We start from the raw sequence: 19,158 nt of genomic DNA on the forward strand, positions 1-19,158 counted from the left end.
TGTGTTTGCTATGTCACTGAACAGGCTGTAAACAGTCCTCCTATTTTACAAATGAAGAAACAAAAGGGATGTCCGGCTGCCTTCCACCCTGATGGGTCATTTGTCTCTGCTGGGCTCTCCGCACACCCACTGCTTAAAGCATGTGGGCTGGGGGACTTCCCTGGTGGCACAGTGGTTAAGAGTCTGGCTGCCAATGCAGGGGACACGGGTTCAATCCCTGGTCTGGGAAGATCCCACATGCTGCGGAGTGGCAAAGCCCGTGTGTCACAACTACTGAGCCTGCGCTCTAGAGCCCACAAGCCACAATTAGAGTCCGTGTGCCACAACTACTGAAGCCCGCGCGCCTAGAGCCCGTGTTCCGCAACAAGAGAAGCCACTGCCATGAGGGGCCCCTGCACCACGGCGAGGGGTGGCCCCCGCTCACCACAACTAGAGAAAGCCTGCGCAGCAACGAAGATCCCACGCAGCCAAAAAAAAAAAAAAAAAAAAAAGCACATGGGCTGCAGTTTGGTTTACCCCAGACAGCGATGTAACTCTGGGTAAGTCTACAATTCTTAGAACCTGGAAGCCAGAATTTCCAAGAAGAATAAAGATTTCTGAGAGTATCAGTACCCTGGGATCCAGAAACCACCAGCTTTCTCTCTCCAGTTTGGATTGGGGATGGGAGAGAAAGATAATCCCAGTAAATACGGGCATTTAGCACACTCCTCACTGTTTCAGTATTATCCTTATTTAATATGGTATATGTGCATATTTGAGACCATGTATTAATAGGGTATACTTAAGAAATGGTCCCAGTTTCCAGAGGGTAAATTAGGATTAATCCATAATGATTACATTTGCTGAAAGACTTCAATGGATACAGATGTAGGCTTAATACATTTTACAGAGTGATTTATGATATAAACTTACAGATCTCTTACTAGTATAGAATATACAGGTTGATATCACTTAAATAGCCTTATTCTCATATGAATCAACCACCTTCCAATCTCAGAGAATTTCGGGTAAAATCATGTTACGTCTAACTCCACGGGTTCGCTCCATTCCTTTACAGAACTGGAACTCTGTGGTCTCAGGTATCAGGCTGTTAAGCAGATGGGGGGCCTACAGCTCACCATTTAAAGTAAATTACATGGTAACTTTCAGTGACAATGGCACTTATTTCACAGCAGTTGTTATACAATTTTCAAGTTGTTATGCAAATCTATACAACTTTCTCACCATGCTATTATTTGAAAGCTCTTAAAGGTTCCATAGAGCCATTAAATTACAGATTAAATCATACTGTCCTGTGATTATATATGTCTCATGAACGTAGACAGGTTTACTTCAAACGGCAATCTACGCATGTTCACAAAATGATTTATCATCAAGCGAAAGGGCTCAGCAATGTGACTAGAGATGCAAAGACAAAGGACAAAACCCTAACATGTAGCACTCTGTATCAACAAGTTGGCCATTTCATGATGCATCATGAAAGGAAACATTTGGTATTATTCCAAAATTGGCAGAAAAGTGGGCAAGTACAGAGCAGGGAGATGGCTATGTATTAGACAAAGTGCTCAAAACCCTGAGTCCAGATAAGAGTTTCTTGAGGAGATTTTTATTTCTCAGGCCTGCAAATGGCATTTGTATTATGAGAAATTTATAAGTTAAAACACAAATGCTCAACAACCCAAATTTCTTCAATGACACAAATTTGAGTGTTACAGTCGCTGATGAATGAGGATGGTGATGACAACATACTGAAGGCCTGCTGTGAATCAGGGACTACACACACACACACACACACACACACACACACACACACTGCTAGTTCTCACAAAAACCCTGAACAATATTTTTTTTCATTTAAAAAATTTTATTTATTTATTTATTTATTTAGGCCACACCATGCAGCTTGCTGGATCTTAGTTCCCCGGCCAGGGATTGAACTTGGGCCCTCAGAACCTCAACAGTGCAAGCATGGAGTCCTAACCACTGGACCACCAGGGAATTCCCTACAAATTTTTATTTTTTAAACAAATGAGAAATTGGCCAGAGAACTAATTTTCCCCAGAGCACATAGCTGGTAAAGAAGTTGAATTGAGATTTAAAACCTGCACCATCTGATTCTATAGCCTCAGCCTTCGCTCCTTGCCTGCCTGCACATGTCCACAGATGCACACCTGTCCATCTGGACATGGCTTAGGTTTTCAGCTCAAACACAGAGCTAAACCTCTCAAAACCAATGAGAACCAGCCGCCTTTCCGTGTCAGAGGGAAGGAGAATGTTCCCCAGGCCCCTTGTCAGTGGATCGCACTGCAGGCAACTCAGGCCTGGGACCATGGGGAAGCTGTGCCCTCGGAGCCCTGACCGCTGTCTTCCAAAGTCAGGTAACTGCCTCAGCTGGTTTCTTTTCTTTTTTTTTTTTTTTGCAGTACGCGGGCCTCTCACTGTTGTGGCCTCTCCCGTTGCGGAGCACAGGCCCCGGACGTGCAGGCCCAGCGGCCATGGCTCACGGGCCCAGCCGCTCCGTGGCATGTGGGATCCTCCCAGGCCGGGGCACGAACCCGTGTTCCCCGCATCGGTAGGCGGACTCTCAACCACTGCGCCACCAGGGAAGCCCTCAGTTGGTTTCTAGAACTGTGCTGAATTTTGCTCACAGCCAGACCCACAGGTTTGCCTTGAGTGGAAGCAGAAACCTGGGCAGGGAACAGGAAGCTGTGGCCAGCACTCCCCTCTCGCCTCCTCAGTAGAGCCCACCTTGGCCTCCTCTTTGGCCTGCAAGGGTGGAAGGGCCTGTGACGGTCTCAGGCCAGAAGTCAGGTCACCTGCTGGATGAGCTTGTGCTATGCTGACCTCCTGGCCCCTAAAGAGCAGTCACTCCTCACCCTCCTTCCTTCCCCCCACCTCCCTTGAAAAGTCCCTGAGCTACCTGACTGTGCTCCATCTGGGGGGAATATACTCCCTTTAATAAAATATTGAGGAGAGCTACCCAAGTGTCCCAGGCAGGCCCAGAGGACAAAGAGCAGGACCCCCTCCTAGGACTGTGCCTCCTGCACCTTCCCCGTCCCTGCATGGTCTCAGTTTTTCATTTCCACTTGGCAAACTATCCTCAGAAGGTTGACTGTGTCTTCACAGTGTCCTAAAGGGAGTTGTGAGCTACCATGCTGGCCTTGAATCAAGATTTTCTTGTTTTTTGGGGGGCCTGAGTCATCTCTGCACATTAAGCTCACAGGTCACAAGGTGTGGCTGCACCTGACCCAGCCTAATACTGGCTCCTGGCAAATAAGCCCAAGGAGGTGTGGTGCCTGGGGTGACGTCTTAACCTTTCCTCTTCAGTCTGAGGCTACACACTGGCTCGGGCCTTTCCACCCACCTGCAAGGCACTGCTGGCCCAAGATGGCGCCTGTGCCTAATGTGGCCACACCTTCCTTCCGTAGCAGCCCTCCTCTGCTCAGAATCTCCTGGTTCACCCCCTCTCCTCCCAGGGAGTTCATAGAGGGATTGTTGCCATGACCAGAGCGACTCCTACCTGGGAAAAACGTTCACTCATTCATTCAACAAACGTTTACTGAGTGCTGATATTGTGTCAGGCACTGTCCTAGACACTTGGTAACACCCAAGTTGAAGAGACATCAACTTGCTTTGGGAAACCATATCCTCTGATTTTGCTCTCTTCCAAAACATGACTGTGACAGAGCCCAGAACATTCCAGAATTGGAAGGGACTTTCCAAATCATCTAAACCATCAGCCCCCTTTTACTGGTCAGTAAGCTTAGGGGCCAGGTCCTAGGTCTCCCAGGCCAGGATTCTTTGCGCTTCCTCATTTACTGTCTATTCTGCTCATTCAGAAAGCAATGCTCCGTGTGACCTTGGGTAAGCCCTTTCCCCTCGCTGGGCCTCAACCTTCTGCCTGAGGACTGGTGGAGCTGGATGAGAGAGAGTCCCCAAAGGCCATATCTAAGACTTTCTGGACCTCATCTCATACTACTTTTAAAGATTCTTGGGGTTCACGGTAAACTTTTTCCTTGTGTATGCTACATCTTCCCACCTATAATATATGCTCCTGGGGCAGGGGGCAGAGGCCAGTTAACAGCCCCAGGTCACCCACAGCACTGCAGACATAGTGGGAACTCAATTGTTTTTAGTTGATTGAACCAGAAGAGGCCACGTTGCTTTTTTTTTTTTTCCCCATGTTGCTTTTTTAAACATTAGCCACAGGTGAGAAAAGGGCTATTCAGATATAAGACATCACTACTTAAGGCAGTCAAACAAAACTCATCATAGGAAACCCTGAATATAGAATACTGCCATCTCTGATCAGAAGAATGGCAATACCATTCTATTCTACAGATGTCTATTTTTTTTTTTGATATTTGGGTCCAAATATAAATTTATATATGTGTATATATTTCTTAGCTAGGATCAATTCTTAGTTAGGAACTTAGGCTTTGAAGCATTAATGAGTCCAAGTGTTTTTACATTTCTCTAAGAGGACTTGCATTTGCTTGCTCCTAAGTGTTACACCAGGGAATCAGGCTCAGACAACACACGCACCAGCCTTTTGACCATGGCTAAGTTACCTAGGCCCTGTGCCTCAGTTTCCTACCTCATAGAATTGGTATGAGGAGTAAAAAAGTCAATATGTGTAAAGTGCCTCCTAGTACAGTGCCTGGAATGTATGAAGCACTATGTAAACGTCTGTGAAAGAGATTAACCCACATATGTGCTAGTAACACTTACATGGGGGACACAATTGGGAATGAAAGTATAATTACAAATATTCACGATATTTATGAATTCCAAACACATTCCCTGATGGTTGCAGACGAGAGTTTAGTAATCTGTTGTAAGACGTAATTTTTACACACACATATGTGTTTTCCACAACATGTGAGAAGATTTCCCTTTGGCTGTGGATGCAGAGAAGAGAGTTAACCACAAGGACAAAAGTGGTAGTAATTTCCAAAGCCACACGTAAGGCGTTCAGAGAAGATTTCGATCTAGTGATAGCTTTTTAAAAAACTTTTTCTTTTTTTTTTTTAAATTAATTAACATTTATTTTTGGCTGTGTTGGGTCTTCGTTGCTGCGCGGGCTTTCTCTAGTTGCGGCGAGCGGGGGCTACTCTTCGTTGCAGTGCAGGGGCTTCTCATTGCAGTGGCTTCTCTTGTTGCAGAGCACAGGCTCTAAGTGTGCGGGCTTCAGTAGCTGTGGTACACGGGCTCAGTAGTTGTGGCGCATGGGCGTAGTTGCTCCGCAGCATATGGGATCTTCCTGGACCAGGGCTCAAACCCATGTCCCCTGCACTGGCAGGCAGATTCTTAACCACTGTGACACCAGGGAAGTCCCTAGTGATGTCTTTAGTAGGTTCTTCATCTTAATACGCAGACAACTTTGGATTGTCTGCTAATGAAGGAAATCAGTACCCAGGATAAACAGTGATGTGAGGATCAGAATAATCTACACACTGCTAACCAGTTCTCCAATAACTGAGAGTTCCTGGCGCCATCTAGAGGCCAACGTTGCTCCTTGGGCATGCTTCACAGAAGCCGTGTAAAATCCGAGTGCGCTTAGGTCTTTCTAAGGCATGTTAGTTCTCTAGTCAGGAGCATCTGTGACTGTGGAAGGATCAGGAAGTGCTATCCCAGAATGTCGGAGTGCCTCTTATAAATCACCCACATCGAGGCTGGAACCACCACGGTTTAACTCCCTCGGTGCCTACCTGTCCTGGAATGCAAGCCAGCCCTCATCTCCTTAACTGATCACTGGGCTGTGGGTCAAACCCAAAACTGCCTTCCCTCTGCCTAGTTATCCCAGGAAATCAAGGCCTTAATCTCACCTGGGAACTGGCCTGTCAGCCACCAGTGCCAGCCACTTAGGGACCTGGGCATGGGGCAGGAGCAGGGCCCGAATAAGCAGCACCCGGGCAGCTTCACTCACCACACAATCGTCGATGATTTCCGAGAGCCGTGTCCGGTGTTTCCTCCCTAGCCTCATGATTTTCTTCCACGTGTAGTAGTACTCCACACACTGAGCCACCGTCTTGGACTTCACCTGCCGGGAAAGGCACCTCAAGATCAGCTCCAGCAGTGGGCAGGGTGCAAAGCAGCAAGCTTTTGTGCAATTTTAAGTTTGTAATAGGTATTAGGTTTATGCAGTTGAATAAAAACATACACATGGTGAAAAATCTCCTCCCCACACCTGTTCTCCATCCATCCATCCATCTGTTCCCCCCCTACCCCTGCAACACAGCTGGCCCCTCTTATTCATATCTTGGGTGTCATTCCAGAATTTCTTTACATATATACCAACAAACAGGAAAATATATTCCTCCCCACCATTCTGCCTCACTCTATGTACTGCTTTGCATCTTGACTTTTTCCGCAAGATAGCTTGGAGATTTTCTTCACATTCGTCCATAGAGAGCTCATTCCCCGCCCCCCCTTTTTTTTTTTTTTTTGCGGTACGCGGGCCTCTCACTGTTGTGGCCTCTCTCGTTGTGCAGCACAGGCTCCGGACGCGCAGGCTCAGCGGCCATGGCTCACGGGCCCAGCCGCTCCGCGGCATGTGGGATCCTCCCGGACCGGGGCATGAACCCACGTCCCCCTGCATCGGCAGGCAGACTCTCAACCACTGCGCCACCAGGGAAGCCCTCGTTCTGTTTTTTAACCCATAAAGCAGCATGCTTTTTCAAATGCTTGAATGTATTTGGCTCTCCAACTTGTTGACCTTCAAAATCTATTTATGAAAAATGTTCCTTGGTAATCGAACAGGAATATAAGACAAAAGTTATGATGACAAGAGCTTAGTGTTTGCAGAAAACAAGGCTTGCCCTGTTCTCCCCCAAAGGGGCAAAGATAAATGTGTTTTAAAGAGAAAAAAATTCCTTTGTTTAGTTCACAGTGCTCTAAGCTCAAAGTGGGGTTCAATAATGTGGGTTTTCTGGAGGTAGATAAAAAGGCTGCTGTCCCCCTGGGGGCAGGAACATGGCCACCTGCATAGTTTGAATGAAAAGAGTACCTTCAGAAGTCTGGTCTCCTCAAAGGGGGCCCCTTCACGTCCACCTGATATCATGAATTTCTACATTAGAATCACCCAGGGAGGGAGGATAGAGTCCCAGAGAAGCCTTGTTTTAAATCCTGCGTTGCCTGGCGAGCACGACACATGAATCCATCATCGGTCAACAAGGTGCGGGGCCTTTAAGGAATGAGGCTGAGGACAGACCAGTCCCGGGGGAAGATGACCCAAGAGAGATGGGAGCCTGGGAGCTGCTGGGATGGAGGGCAGCAAAGAGTCCAGTGGCCTCCAGGGCAGAGTAAGGTGGGTGCGAATTCAGATCTGAAGATGGAGGCAAGTTGGAGAAAAAGTCCACCTATTCTGATTCTCATCCAGTCAAGGCCCAGGATTAAGGACAGGAGACATGAACCTGGGACAACACTGAGGCCCAGCCCAGAGCCAGTGGCAGCTGTCACCTGGGACCCTGTTCTCTGTGGACCTGAGCATCTTAATAACTCAGTATGGCTCCATCATTCATCAGTTTGCTGAAACACTCGGAATCATTGTAACTTTTAGCCTAAACCATCTCCCAGCCAATTAAGGCCTATTACGTTTATTATGTGCTGGATAAAGTGCTATTTCATCTTTGTTAAAGAGCTCTACTTTGCTGTGAAATGCTATATATGTAACATGTTATTGTTGTTATTATTATTTTTATGTGGCTGCACCACACAGCTTTCGGGATCTTAGTTCCCTGACCAGGGATCGAACCTGTGCCCCCTGCAGTGGAAGCTGGGAGTCTTAACCACTGGACTGCCAGGGAAGTCCCTGTAACATATTATTTTTATTAATACTGTCCTTACGATCAGGGGCCCAACACCAGAAACTCTGCTAGGGGGATGGCTCATATTCTCCCTTCTCCAATCCCCCCTCCCCAAATTCTGTCAGAAACACTATAGATCTGTCAAATACACATGAAATAATTTATATAAATTGTGAACCAGAAGGCTCAGGTCTATTTATTCTGACAGAATGCGTGAATTTCACATTTTAATTAAGATAAGAATACCCCTCCCCCCCCACTGCCACATCCAAATAATCTATATTCTCCTCCCCCCACATCCCTAACACCAGGGCCAAGCCATCCGTAACAAATACCATCCTTTACCAGCAAGAGATGGAAGACATTCTTTTGGTGAGAGTCTTAAGTCAGTAACCAAATAATTCTATATATCTTTAGGTGTACAACTTCCCAAATTTGGTTTCAAGTGAGCAATGGGACAAAGAATACTTACCATCTTCTGTACAAAAATAAAGTCTTTGTTGTAAGTGGCTAGTGCTTTATTAAACAGTTTTCTTTCTAGGGAGGTCCACTTGTCCGAACCTACAACAAAACACACATTTCATAAAAAAACAGCTCAGTTCTCCTCACTTGTGGTTGCTGGTTCACTTAGTTAAGTTACAAACTACAACTGTTCAGCATGTGATGGAATACATATCACACTCCTTTCTGAACAGGAAGTGCAGTGTAATGGTTAGGAGCCCTGACACCTGGGTTCAGATCTCAGCCGTGGCCTTGACTTTGGCAAGTTACTGAGCCTAAGACTCAATTACTTGTAGGTTTTATTACCTACAAATGGGAATAATTCTGATTGTCTCCACCTCTTAAGATTTCTGTGAAGGTTAAAGAAGGTAATGCCCAAAAAGTGTCTAGCTTAGTAACTGGAAAATCATGAATGCTTAATGGAGTTTAGCTACAGTTTTTATGTAATTAGGATGAGGGCAAGCATTCACGTAGCAAGTGATCCTCACATGTGCTGGATTCAGCAGTCTTCACCCTCAAGATGTTCACAATCTAGTGGGGAGAAAACCAGGAGGCCCTGCATTCAAGGTGATGATTGCGAGGATGAAGGGAGGGGTCGGGTGCCGATGGGGCACAAAAGAGGAACACCACACTCAGGTTAGGGCAGCCGGGAAGGCTTCCAGGTGGAGAGAACACCTGAGCGGGGTTTAAAAAGACACAGAAGCAAGTCAGGCAAGAAGGAGATGGAAGGGAATTCTGGGGAGAGCAAGTGGCATGTGCAAAGTCAGAAGCAAGCAGTGAGAGGACATGTCATTCATTCATTCATCCATTCGGCAGATACTTATTAGGTGGTTACTACATGCAAGACACAAGGGGAAAAAAACCTAATACTTGTAAGTGCTTACTATGTGCCAGGCTCTAAAGTACTTTACAGATAGTAGTCATTTGGTTCGACAGACAATCTGTAAGATTGGTATTACTGCTACCCATTTTACAGATGAGGAAATGGAGGTGTTCAAGAAATAAGCAGTAATCCAGTACGGGTCAACTACAGGGTTCCAGCAGAGGGAAAGCAGATGAGGCTGGGAGGTGAGAGGGACTGGTTCCTGACAAATCTGCAGACCAATGAAGAAGAGGCCCTGCAGTGGCGGGCTGGTCCATCTTGCCTTGCTGGCTGAACTTGACATTCATGTCAAAGCAGGATATGCAGATGTTTACAGAGAATGGTACTGGCCTCTTTCCAAGGCAAGTCCTACTTCTGGGGGCTCAATCACTGTGGCTGGTTTGCAGAAACTCAGCCTCATGCTAATTCTTTGAATTCCCTGTATCTCTGATTCTTTGGATGGTACATGGCTGGGCTTTTGATAAGCCTCTACTTTTCAGAGCTGTAATCCCCCAAACTATAGCATTTTTCCTTCCAACCAGAACAAGCCCAAGATTTCCATTCTGCTATGCTTGACGGAGGGGCTAAAGTAAGAAAACCTGAATTGCTTCTTCCCTCAAAAGGCTGAGCCCAAATCATTCAAACAAGTGAAACCACGCCTGGCAGGCAGGCAGGAGGCAGACAGCCTTGGGTCCTTGAGAAAATATGTGACTCAGTGATGTCAGCTCAGATTTCGGAAATAAACACCTTCTCTGTGTGACTCCCTGATGGGTCCTTAAGCCAAGAGCTCTGGCTCCAGATGCAGGATATGCTCTCCACAGCTGGGCTGCTTCAGGCCTCTATAAAAGTAGGGCGACCACCTGATTTCTTTGGTTTGTGAGTTTCTCTCTTTACTTCTAGAAGGAAAGCAGCTTTCTGATTAACCCTCGGAAGAAGGAAGCCTCTTCCACAGGTTCTGGAGACCAGGACATCTCTGGTTGCGCAAACCATCGTAACAGGGAGAAGTGGGGCCACAGGTTTGGAGAGGCTTTGCTAGAGTGGATGTGAGCAGAGCAGGTCGGTGGGGTTTGGAGCTCTGGAGCACTTGCATCACCATTCCTCAACTTCTGTCCAACACTCAAGGGCTTTGGGTCCCAGTTCCCATTTGCTCCCATTGCCCAGAGGCAGAGACAGAAAGAGCAAAACAGAAAGGCTGAACCAACAACTGAAAGACCAAAGAAGAGTCATGGCTCCTTTTAGGTATCCATTAAAACAGCAAAGAGAGATCAGAGAGGCAATGGTGTAAGAGGACCACGATGGGGACATGTCACACTAGCTGAGCCCCTGGACCAGCATATAGGGAGGTTGCTGTGCTGCCCTGGTGCAGGTCCAGTCTGTGCAGCTCTGGGTTGCAGCTCACGTTAAGAAGTCAGGGAATATTTTGCTGATGAAAACCCCCAATTAGATGAATGAGAATCCTTTCCACCCTCAGCCAGATCCTACGTTTCCCAAGTCAGAGTGCAGCTCTAAGCCTCCGTGAGACACTCACAGGGCCACACAGCCTTCTCAGGCCAGCACCCAGCCTCTATGGTGGACACTTTCTTCCACCCCATGCCAAGCTTGTCATCTGATTACTGCCCAAACCGCAGTGTTAAGTCCCCAGGTCTGTTTACTTGTGAGAGGTATGTCCCTACACGTCCCCAAATGGCCTTCCAGCTGTAACCCCAAAGAAGGTGAAGTGACCTCCTGGACCATCTGATATGGGGGATCCTCAAGCCTCATGGGGGAAGGAGGCCTTCTCCCCATCAACTCTTTGGTGGTTTTTAGGGCTGCTGCTATGTGATGGGGTCTTCAGTCTTCCAAATCCCAGAGTGTCCACCCCACACCACCAGTCCTGGATTGGAAGTGGGCTGCACCCTCGCAATTTCCTCTCTGTGCTGCCCCCCACCTGAGGGCTGGGGTGGGGAGCATGTGCTCAGACGGCGAGAGATGGCTCCCCTACGTAATCCTAGGGTCTGCGCTTTAGCACACGTGACTGTGCTGTGCGTGCATGTCTGTCCAACAAGGGTGTCCACAAACTGAGAGGCAGAGGCGGGGCCAGACAAGCCCATCGGTTCTCACGCTCCATCTTCACCGCACCCTGATCATGGGATTGCCCACAGGGCTGAGAATCCACTCCTGGGCTCTTGGGCTGAATTCCCAGGCTGAAGCCGGGTATATAGACATAATATCTGGATGCGCTTACCCCAAATAATAAAGTCACTGTGCTGTGATAAAAGGGGTGACTTTAATCAGGAGACCACAGGCTGCGAACCTGGTTCTGCCCCTCACTCCTTCTGGGGCCCCTGCAAGTTTACTTCTCTGAGTCTCAGTTTCCTCTTTTGTGACTTGGGGATCCTGACAGTCATGCTGTGACTGGCAGCGTTTAGTCCGAAGTATGTGCACAGAGAATGTTTTAGATCTGGCCACTCGGACGGCAGATTCCAAATCAGCCTGCAGCCGTGGGACACAACGCTGTCCCCTGCTGACATCTGTGGGCACTCATGAAGCCCGCCGGTCCCTGCAGCGTTCCCTGTTGTGTGTGCGCTTACCCACAGCCTTACTCTGGGCTACCTGTAACTTGCAGCCTTCTCCTCCCTGCCCCGAAATCCTCCTGTAATCCCGACAAGGCTCAGCGTCTCTCCTCCTGGGGTCTGTCTGGCAGGAGCATTTTCCTCATTCTTGGACAAGGTTTTCTAAGCCAGCCCTTCTTGGATTCTATTTCTTGAACAAAGTCCAGGATAAAATGCAAAACCGAGGCAGGGGGGCTGCCCCGACTCCTCACCTGCCCTCCCCCTTTGAGATCCCTGCTGTCCACTCAGCATGTCCCTGGGGTTGATGGGCTGATGACACACCCTTCCCCCACCCCACTCCATTCTCCCTGGGGATTCCTGGCTAGTGGGCTATTATCAGCAGGGGTCCCTAACAAGACGATTAAGGCTAATTACAAAGAGCCTAATTAACCGGAGGAAACTGGTGCTGGAACAGTATCCAGAGGAAAAATGTTCTGAGCTTCGGTTGCTGGGAAACAGGCTCTGGATGGTGGCGAAATTTGGGGCAATCTATAGCGAATGCAGGCAATTAAAAAGAGACATGGAGGGGTGAGAGAAAGTTTGGGCACAGTATGTCTTAAAGAGAGCCTTTCTGTCTTCCTTTCAAGCTTTTAAAAACTGTTCTTGATGCTGTTGTTATAGCAGTTACGTAAGAAAGACACGTTCATTGTAGAAAAAGGAGGCCCTGTTTTTACACCAGATCTTCATTTCCGTGAAAGGTTTTCCATGATGGGTGAAGACTGAGTAATTTTTTTAGGGGTGCAGGTGAACCAGGTAATACCAAAGTCCCCTCTGAAGGCCAAAGGCAGGGAGGCCTTGATCTGAATCCAGAACCCGAGCTTGTCCACTAGCCTCTTTTCCACAGGTGCCACATCAGGCAAAGCAGCAGAGTGAGTATTAACTCCGTTCCTGCCCTTCTGGGGATCACTCTCCAGCTAGTGACATGGGCTAAGAATGCCTGTGAGATGACTTTACAGCTGCGCTTCTTGAGAAGTATTCTCTGGAGAACGTAATTTTGTCTCTTCACCAAACTGGGGCAGCTTCCAAGACAGAGACCAGGCCTCCCCCCGACTGGACGGGTATATTCCCTCCAGGTCTCTCCCATCTCCGGAGTCAGGTCAGGGCTCAGGACCCAGTGAGTGCTTGGGCTGTGGTGGGGGCCCATAGTAGCCTCCGCTGAACCCTTGCCAAGACTCCCAGGGCCAGGTCTGACACCCCTCCACTCCGTGCCCACCTGCAGGAATGACCGGCTCAATGGAAAAACCAAGGACGCTGGAAGCTCTCTAATCACAACCAGGCATCCTTGTCACCCTGACAGACCCACACTCAAGCCTTCCCCACCCAACCCAACCGCTGACTGGTAGCCACTGCAAACAACCGCTGCCACTTATGGGCGGAGGGTGCGGAGAGAGGTCTGGACCGGGCACCTTGGTGTGAATTAGAGAGACTGGGGGCCACTGCGACAGCCCCCTTCCTCTGAGGATCTTAACAGGGCTCTTCCGGGATTGCCAAGCTGCCCCCAGATCTGGGCAAGCTGCCCACCTACACGGATGTCTCTCCTGGGCCCCAGCACTGGTCGCTCTTTCCTTTTCTCACTGAACTGCTTGGGATGGGATGGGGTGGGGTGGAAGGGCAGGTCAGGAGGGAAGTGATTTTCACAGACTCCTGTCTCTGTCTCCCCCCAATTCACAGTCTGCACCCCTGAGCCCAGCCTTGCCACCTTCCCTCCAGGGCACAGGCCGGGGAGGTCTGACCTCTCTCTAGACAACTGGAAGCCTGGGGTGCAATGCCAGGGCCGGAGTCGGGCGGGAGTGACACTGGCCACAGCCACAGAGCTGGAAGCAAAGGAGATTTCAGAAGACAAGTGTCCCGGCGAGGCTGGACCTGAGCTGACAGTCCTGCTGGAGAGCAACCCAACAGGGCTTGGCACAAAGGCCAAGGCAGGACGGGGCCACGGGGGTGGGATTCACTGATGCCCGGAACCAATCAGAGGGGGTGGGGCGGTGAAAAGGGCGGAAGGCGGTGGCGGCTGGTAGCTGGGGCACGTGACGGGGGTAGACTCTGTGGCCTCCTCTGTGGTCTGGAAGGGAACCGCCAAGGGGATGGAGTCAGGCCAGACTTCAGAGATCGGTGACCTTTGTCCTTTATGCTCATAATTCTAGAAGATTCTCTGGGGCCCAGTCTGTGGTCACTTCCTGGAGAAGAGAGATTACTGGCAGACCTAGGCGAGCACCCTTTTCTTGGGGACACACAGCTAATGGGACACCAACCCTTCACACCGGACAGCTCCACCTCTCTTGTCTCCAAGGGTCAAAAGGATTCTGGAAGCAACAAGAGTGCTTCCTGGTCTGCTTATAGGGGAAGAGTGCAAGGGATGGGCAAAGGATTTCCCAGGAACCCCCAACCCCCGAAGATCACTGAATTTTAGCAGAGTTTAGGGCCTTCTAGTTTCAAAGCTTTTAGTACTATTTTAAGGTTGTTTGGGGTGGAGGTGGTTTCTAGCCCATAGCTTTCCCGTCTCTTTTATGTCATGACACACACTAAAAAGATCACAATACCTGCTTGGCATGCTGGGAGGAACTGGAGGGGATTTGGGGCCCAGACAAGGCTGCTCACAGCTGGAGATGAGCAGCCCAGAGGCGCCGGCCACCCCAGTCACCCCGGGGGCCAAGGGCAGCCACAGCAGATACTAGGGAAGTCTCTCTGCTAAGCAGAGAAGCCTGACCCAGGCTCCAGGAGGCTGGACGGCCCATCAGGGTTTAATGGGCAGCAGATGACGGTGGGAATTAAGAGGACTGAATTGCTTCCATGGCAGATTAGAGAGAACTCCCACATCTTCTACCCACACGTGGGGCAGACACCAAGCAGGAAACGATGGAGACAATATTAAGAAACTGGCTCCTTGAGGCCATGGGGTTACGTGATGGATTTCTTATCCAATGCGTCCATTCTGTGCTCGCCTAGTGCCAGCAGCAGCCTGTGCGCCGGGAGCGATCCACAGGCAGGCATCCCGGGCTTGCTGTGCTCAGGTGAGTGGCTTCTGAGGCCTTTCCACCCTGTGATGACAGGCAAGAGGGCCAACTCGGGAGAGGAGCCCGTTCTGCAAGGCAGATGGTGGGGGGGCGGGTCACAGGGAGCCCCCTGAGAAAATGCCGGAATCTGCAGAACAGCCCTCACCTGAGGCCACATCTGGCCGCCTGGACCAAGGACTGGAAAAGGTATTTACTGGGTCCCCAAGGCCACTGAAGTACTTAGCACCCCATCTACGCACGGTCCCCCCAGGCACCAGAGACACCTTCAAATGATTAACAACCAAGGGGCATTGGAGGATCCAGCCCTCTCTGAAGCAGAGAACCCAGGCAGGCTCATGGAGACCCCCAGAATGGACAGGGCTACTAGTTAACGGAAATACAAACGTTGACTTCAACTTCATTGTCACCGCAGGTTCCCCAGCCTGTTTCACTCTCTCTTCACGATTCTCACTATATTCAACTCTCCAAGGTGTGTCCTCTTTCCCTCGTACTGGTGATGCCGTCGTTAATCCACCCCCTCCTAAGAGAGACTTGTATGTATATGTACGTGTATGTGTACGTGTACATATATCTGTGTATGCACATGTATATTTGTGCATGTACACGTCTTTCTCCCGCCATTGGTGATCTGTCATTTAATAACTGCCAACCCCTCAGACTGCAAACTGCACAGGACAGGACTCTGTCTACATCTGTCACCGTCACTTCCCTCTCTTAGCGCTCAGCAGTTTCCTGTACGTAGGAAGTACTCATTAATTGTTCAACCAATGAATAATAAAGCTACTAGACTGTGCCAGGCATTGGGCTCCATATACTCTCTCAAATCTTCACAAAATCCTGCAAGGGATGGAGTATGAGACCCACTTTACAGGTGAGGAAACCAAGGCTGCAGAAGGCCACGGGGTGCAGGCAAGATGTGAGCCCACGTCTACTGATCCCAAAGTCCAGGGGCCGCTGTGTGCTGTTGCCCCTGTGGTCTACCCTCTGTGGCTCTTCCTCCGGGTGCACTGATCTCACTGCTGCACATGCGGGCCTCGTCCCCTGTCGCCCAGCTCTTGGCACACCCATGAGGGGCAGGAGCCCAGACAGACAAATGCCCGACAGCGACCAGCCAGCGGATACAGCTGCCCCACCATCTACGCCCCAGAGGCCTTGAGAGCACAAGCGGCCTTGAGGACAGAATGGGTGCTATCTGTTATTAAAAGGGGACACAACCAACACGCAGACAGCCCACTCTCGGGAAGCAAGGGGGCACAGGGCTCCGGGCAACCTACCGGCATAGTGGTAATTTGCTAAAGGGTGACATTTTAACCTGACTGGCTTCCGCAGCAGCAGCATTTCCAGAGCAGCCTGCAGACCCATGGGAGAGAAAAGGCGAGAGTCAGTCATGGGGCTTGTGTCCTCAGAAGACCATCTGCCTAACAGGGAAAACGAGCCAGCATTGCAGGGCCCAGCGTTGGGGGGCTGGAAGGAAAAACAGAGGAGACTCCCCGATTTGGGGTCTTCCTTCTGGTCAGCACCCAACAGGACTCATCATTCCAATACCTCCTCCACCCATGCCTGCAGCCAGCTGGTCTTGTCACAAAAACACAGGTGGCAGCCAAAACCCCACTCCTTCCTTGGTGAGGGCCCCAGCTTCAGAGATATGGTGGAGCCTCCTCTGTTTGGAGGCTGAGTCTCTGAGGAAATGAGTGGGTGATTTGGAACTGTTTTTGCAGAAAAATCACATGTTTCATTACAACTGAACATCAACAGCTATATTAGTAATAACTGTACGACACACTGTCCTTCCAGGGAGCCTTGCTAAATAACCCTTTCAAATCTACGTCCTTCAGCCTCACTGACTTTGTTCAAAAAGTGGTGCAGGTGGAGTTGAGCTGTGGATGGTTTGGGGATCTCAAATCTTGCTACTCCAAGTGTGGTCCATGGACCAGCAGCACGGGTATCCCCTGCGAGCGGGTTAGAAATGCAGCACCTTGGGCCCCACCTCCAGAATTGCTGAATAAGAGCCTGCATTTTCACAAGACTCCCTAGGTGATGTGCATGTACGTTAAGAGTTTGAGAAGCACGGCTCTGCAGCACTGATCTTAAAAGGTCAAGGAGAGTTCTCCAACGTTCTAGAGAACCCTTGAAGGGTATCAGTAATCTCATGAGAAGGTAGTATTGGGACACTTGTTTACTTTCACATTTTCATAAAATCAAAAAGGACAGGAGGTTAGCTCTGGTATAAGAATCATGTATTTACTAAAGGGGAAGCTGAGGCTGGTGACGAAGTGCTCCAGCCAGGGGTCCAGGTTGAGCAGGCAAATGGTCAGCTCTGATTCTGGGAAAAGGGCGCCAAAGTTCTGGTTTGGGGATGCCAGAGAACTGTGCCAAAAGTGGAAGAATGACACCAGATGGTGCACAGCGAACATTTCACTTTGGTTAGGGGAGCAAACGGTTCTAAGAACGTCCAACTCTGGCTGATTTCCGGGTAGGGAGGAGTGACGAGCAGAGTATGACAGGCTATTTTGGGCCAAGCCTTGCTTCGGGAAGGCCTTCTACTTCCATCACTGCAGACCTGTTCCCCGATGTGAATTACAAGGCTGCTGGAAAGAAATTCTAGTTTCCCAAAACAGATGTGTAAACAGAACTCCAACTGGAGGTTTTCTGCAGGCTTTCAAATCCTGGCCTACTCACTGAGATAAGGAAGATGGGAGGCACACCGACTGGTCATCATCCTAAGAGTTGGTTGCGGGGGCGGGGCATGAAACCACACAGCAACTTGGTAAACTACTTTTCAGAATTCCGACACGAAGCATATGAACTGGGAAGCCTCCTTTTCGCAGTTCCTTACCATCACATCACCTTTGGCCTCGAAGAGAGAGTGCAAAGCAAATTCAGAATTGGTCCCTCCACCTGGCAACGCACTTGAACAGCACAAATTCAGGAGATGCTCCACTGTTGGGAACAAAGAGAGGCCACTGCATCAGAAAGAGCTCAGGGTCACCAGAAAGACAAACCGATCCTGGAGCCAGTGGCCCCCGGGAGAGAATCCAGCCCTTCCTGCCCAGTTCTTCCCATGCTGCCAATACCTCTTTGCTGGAAGTCGTGGTTTTCCAGCTCTGGCCAGGGCTTCCAAACCAGTGTGGCCTTGTGTGTGTCCTGGGCCAGGGCAGAAACATCCTGGAGTTCTGGGATCTCCGCTTGGAATCTCAAGCCAATGTTGATGCGTCTTTAATCGCAAGAAGAAAAACAACAGTGTGGTCTTCAATTTGAGACCAAGGGCAACTGTCAGGGACTTGAAAAAGAAGGAAACCAGTTCCTTCTGCAAGAAGAATGCAGCGCATTTCCTCACAGTGTGATCTGAAGATTCCAGGCATGGCCTTTCTACTGGGATAAGGAACAGCTTTGAGATTGGGGAGAGATGCTGTGGGGAGCAAGGGAGAAGCCTGCCTGGGGCTTCAAAGCTCCCTATAACTGGGAGAGGGAAGGTCCTAATTCCAAGGGAACAGCTGCCAGAGCACGGCCGAGGGTACCACTTAACCCAATGGGACAAATACAAAGTGCTTATTCCATTTTTTAGCCCTTTCAGACCACTTTCACATAAATATCCCATCTGAACCTCACCAAGACCTGTGATGTAAGCAAGGCAGTGATAATTATTCCTACTCAATAGATGAGTTAAGTAAAGCTTAGAAAGGTTAACTGGATCAAGATCAAATAACTAAACGGTGCTGGAACCAGGTTTCCTGATTCCTGACTCAATCGACTCACCACTCTACCATCTGGCCTCTTCTGTACTTATCCATGAAAATAACCAGCTTTCTCTTCCATTATACCCCCCAACTCAATTACTCAACAAGGCCACTTGGAGGATCAGCCAAGAATCTTAGGGAGGGGCTGGGGGATCAAGGGCATGTGGATGGAGCCTCGTGGAGAGCTAGGCAGAGCTAGACAGATGTCTCAATGTCACTGGGGATGTGAAGGCATGTGGCCCCAACCAAACTAGCTCACGGAGCCACAGATGGGGACGCCTGGTTCTCCAAACACAAGGCTCCTTGCTTTTAATGTTTAGTCTTTAGAAAAGGCCTTGAAATACTGGCAGTTACAGGGAAACAACAGTACTTGAGAAATACCACGATCATACATTTTCTGCAACTTCTTGCCCAGTGGCCACTCTGATCCCAGAAGCACTAGCTACACTTCTCAAAGCTCCCCATCCCTTTTCTAGGCTGAGGCTTCTGTTCTAAAGAATAATTGGCTCTTCCTTACGGTTCGACATCAACGGTCTGCTCTCCAGGCCCTGGGGTGACTGTCACGTTGCTGCCATCGATGCTGCCTGAAGCACAAAAACCAGGGGTCACTGGTCAACAGGGAAGGGTACTGAAGAAACCAAATGAACA

General features: G+C 49.4%; 1 protein-coding gene across 10 annotated transcripts in view; it reads right to left on the reverse strand.

The window, feature by feature from the left end:
• The window catches only part of TRERF1 (transcriptional regulating factor 1), a 205,530-nt gene that overhangs the window by 8,606 nt on the left and 177,766 nt on the right, over window positions 1-19,158 (reverse strand). For all 10 annotated transcript variants that reach the window (XM_081247312.1, XM_081247320.1, XM_081247319.1 and 7 more), the window contains 6 exons: window positions 19,028-19,094; window positions 17,848-17,987; window positions 17,610-17,713; window positions 16,048-16,123; window positions 8,281-8,369; window positions 5,930-6,043 (listed from right to left, as the gene is read on the reverse strand). In XM_081247312.1, the coding sequence (XP_081103438.1) occupies window positions 5,930-6,043; window positions 8,281-8,369; window positions 16,048-16,123; window positions 17,610-17,713; window positions 17,848-17,987; window positions 19,028-19,094 (590 nt within the window). The remainder of the gene's footprint in view (window positions 1-5,929; window positions 6,044-8,280; window positions 8,370-16,047; window positions 16,124-17,609; window positions 17,714-17,847; window positions 17,988-19,027; window positions 19,095-19,158) is intronic.

Source organism: Mesoplodon bidens (assembly GCF_964165515.1).
Source record: "Mesoplodon bidens genome assembly, chromosome: 10".
Lineage (NCBI taxonomy): Eukaryota > Metazoa > Chordata > Mammalia > Artiodactyla > Ziphiidae > Mesoplodon > Mesoplodon bidens.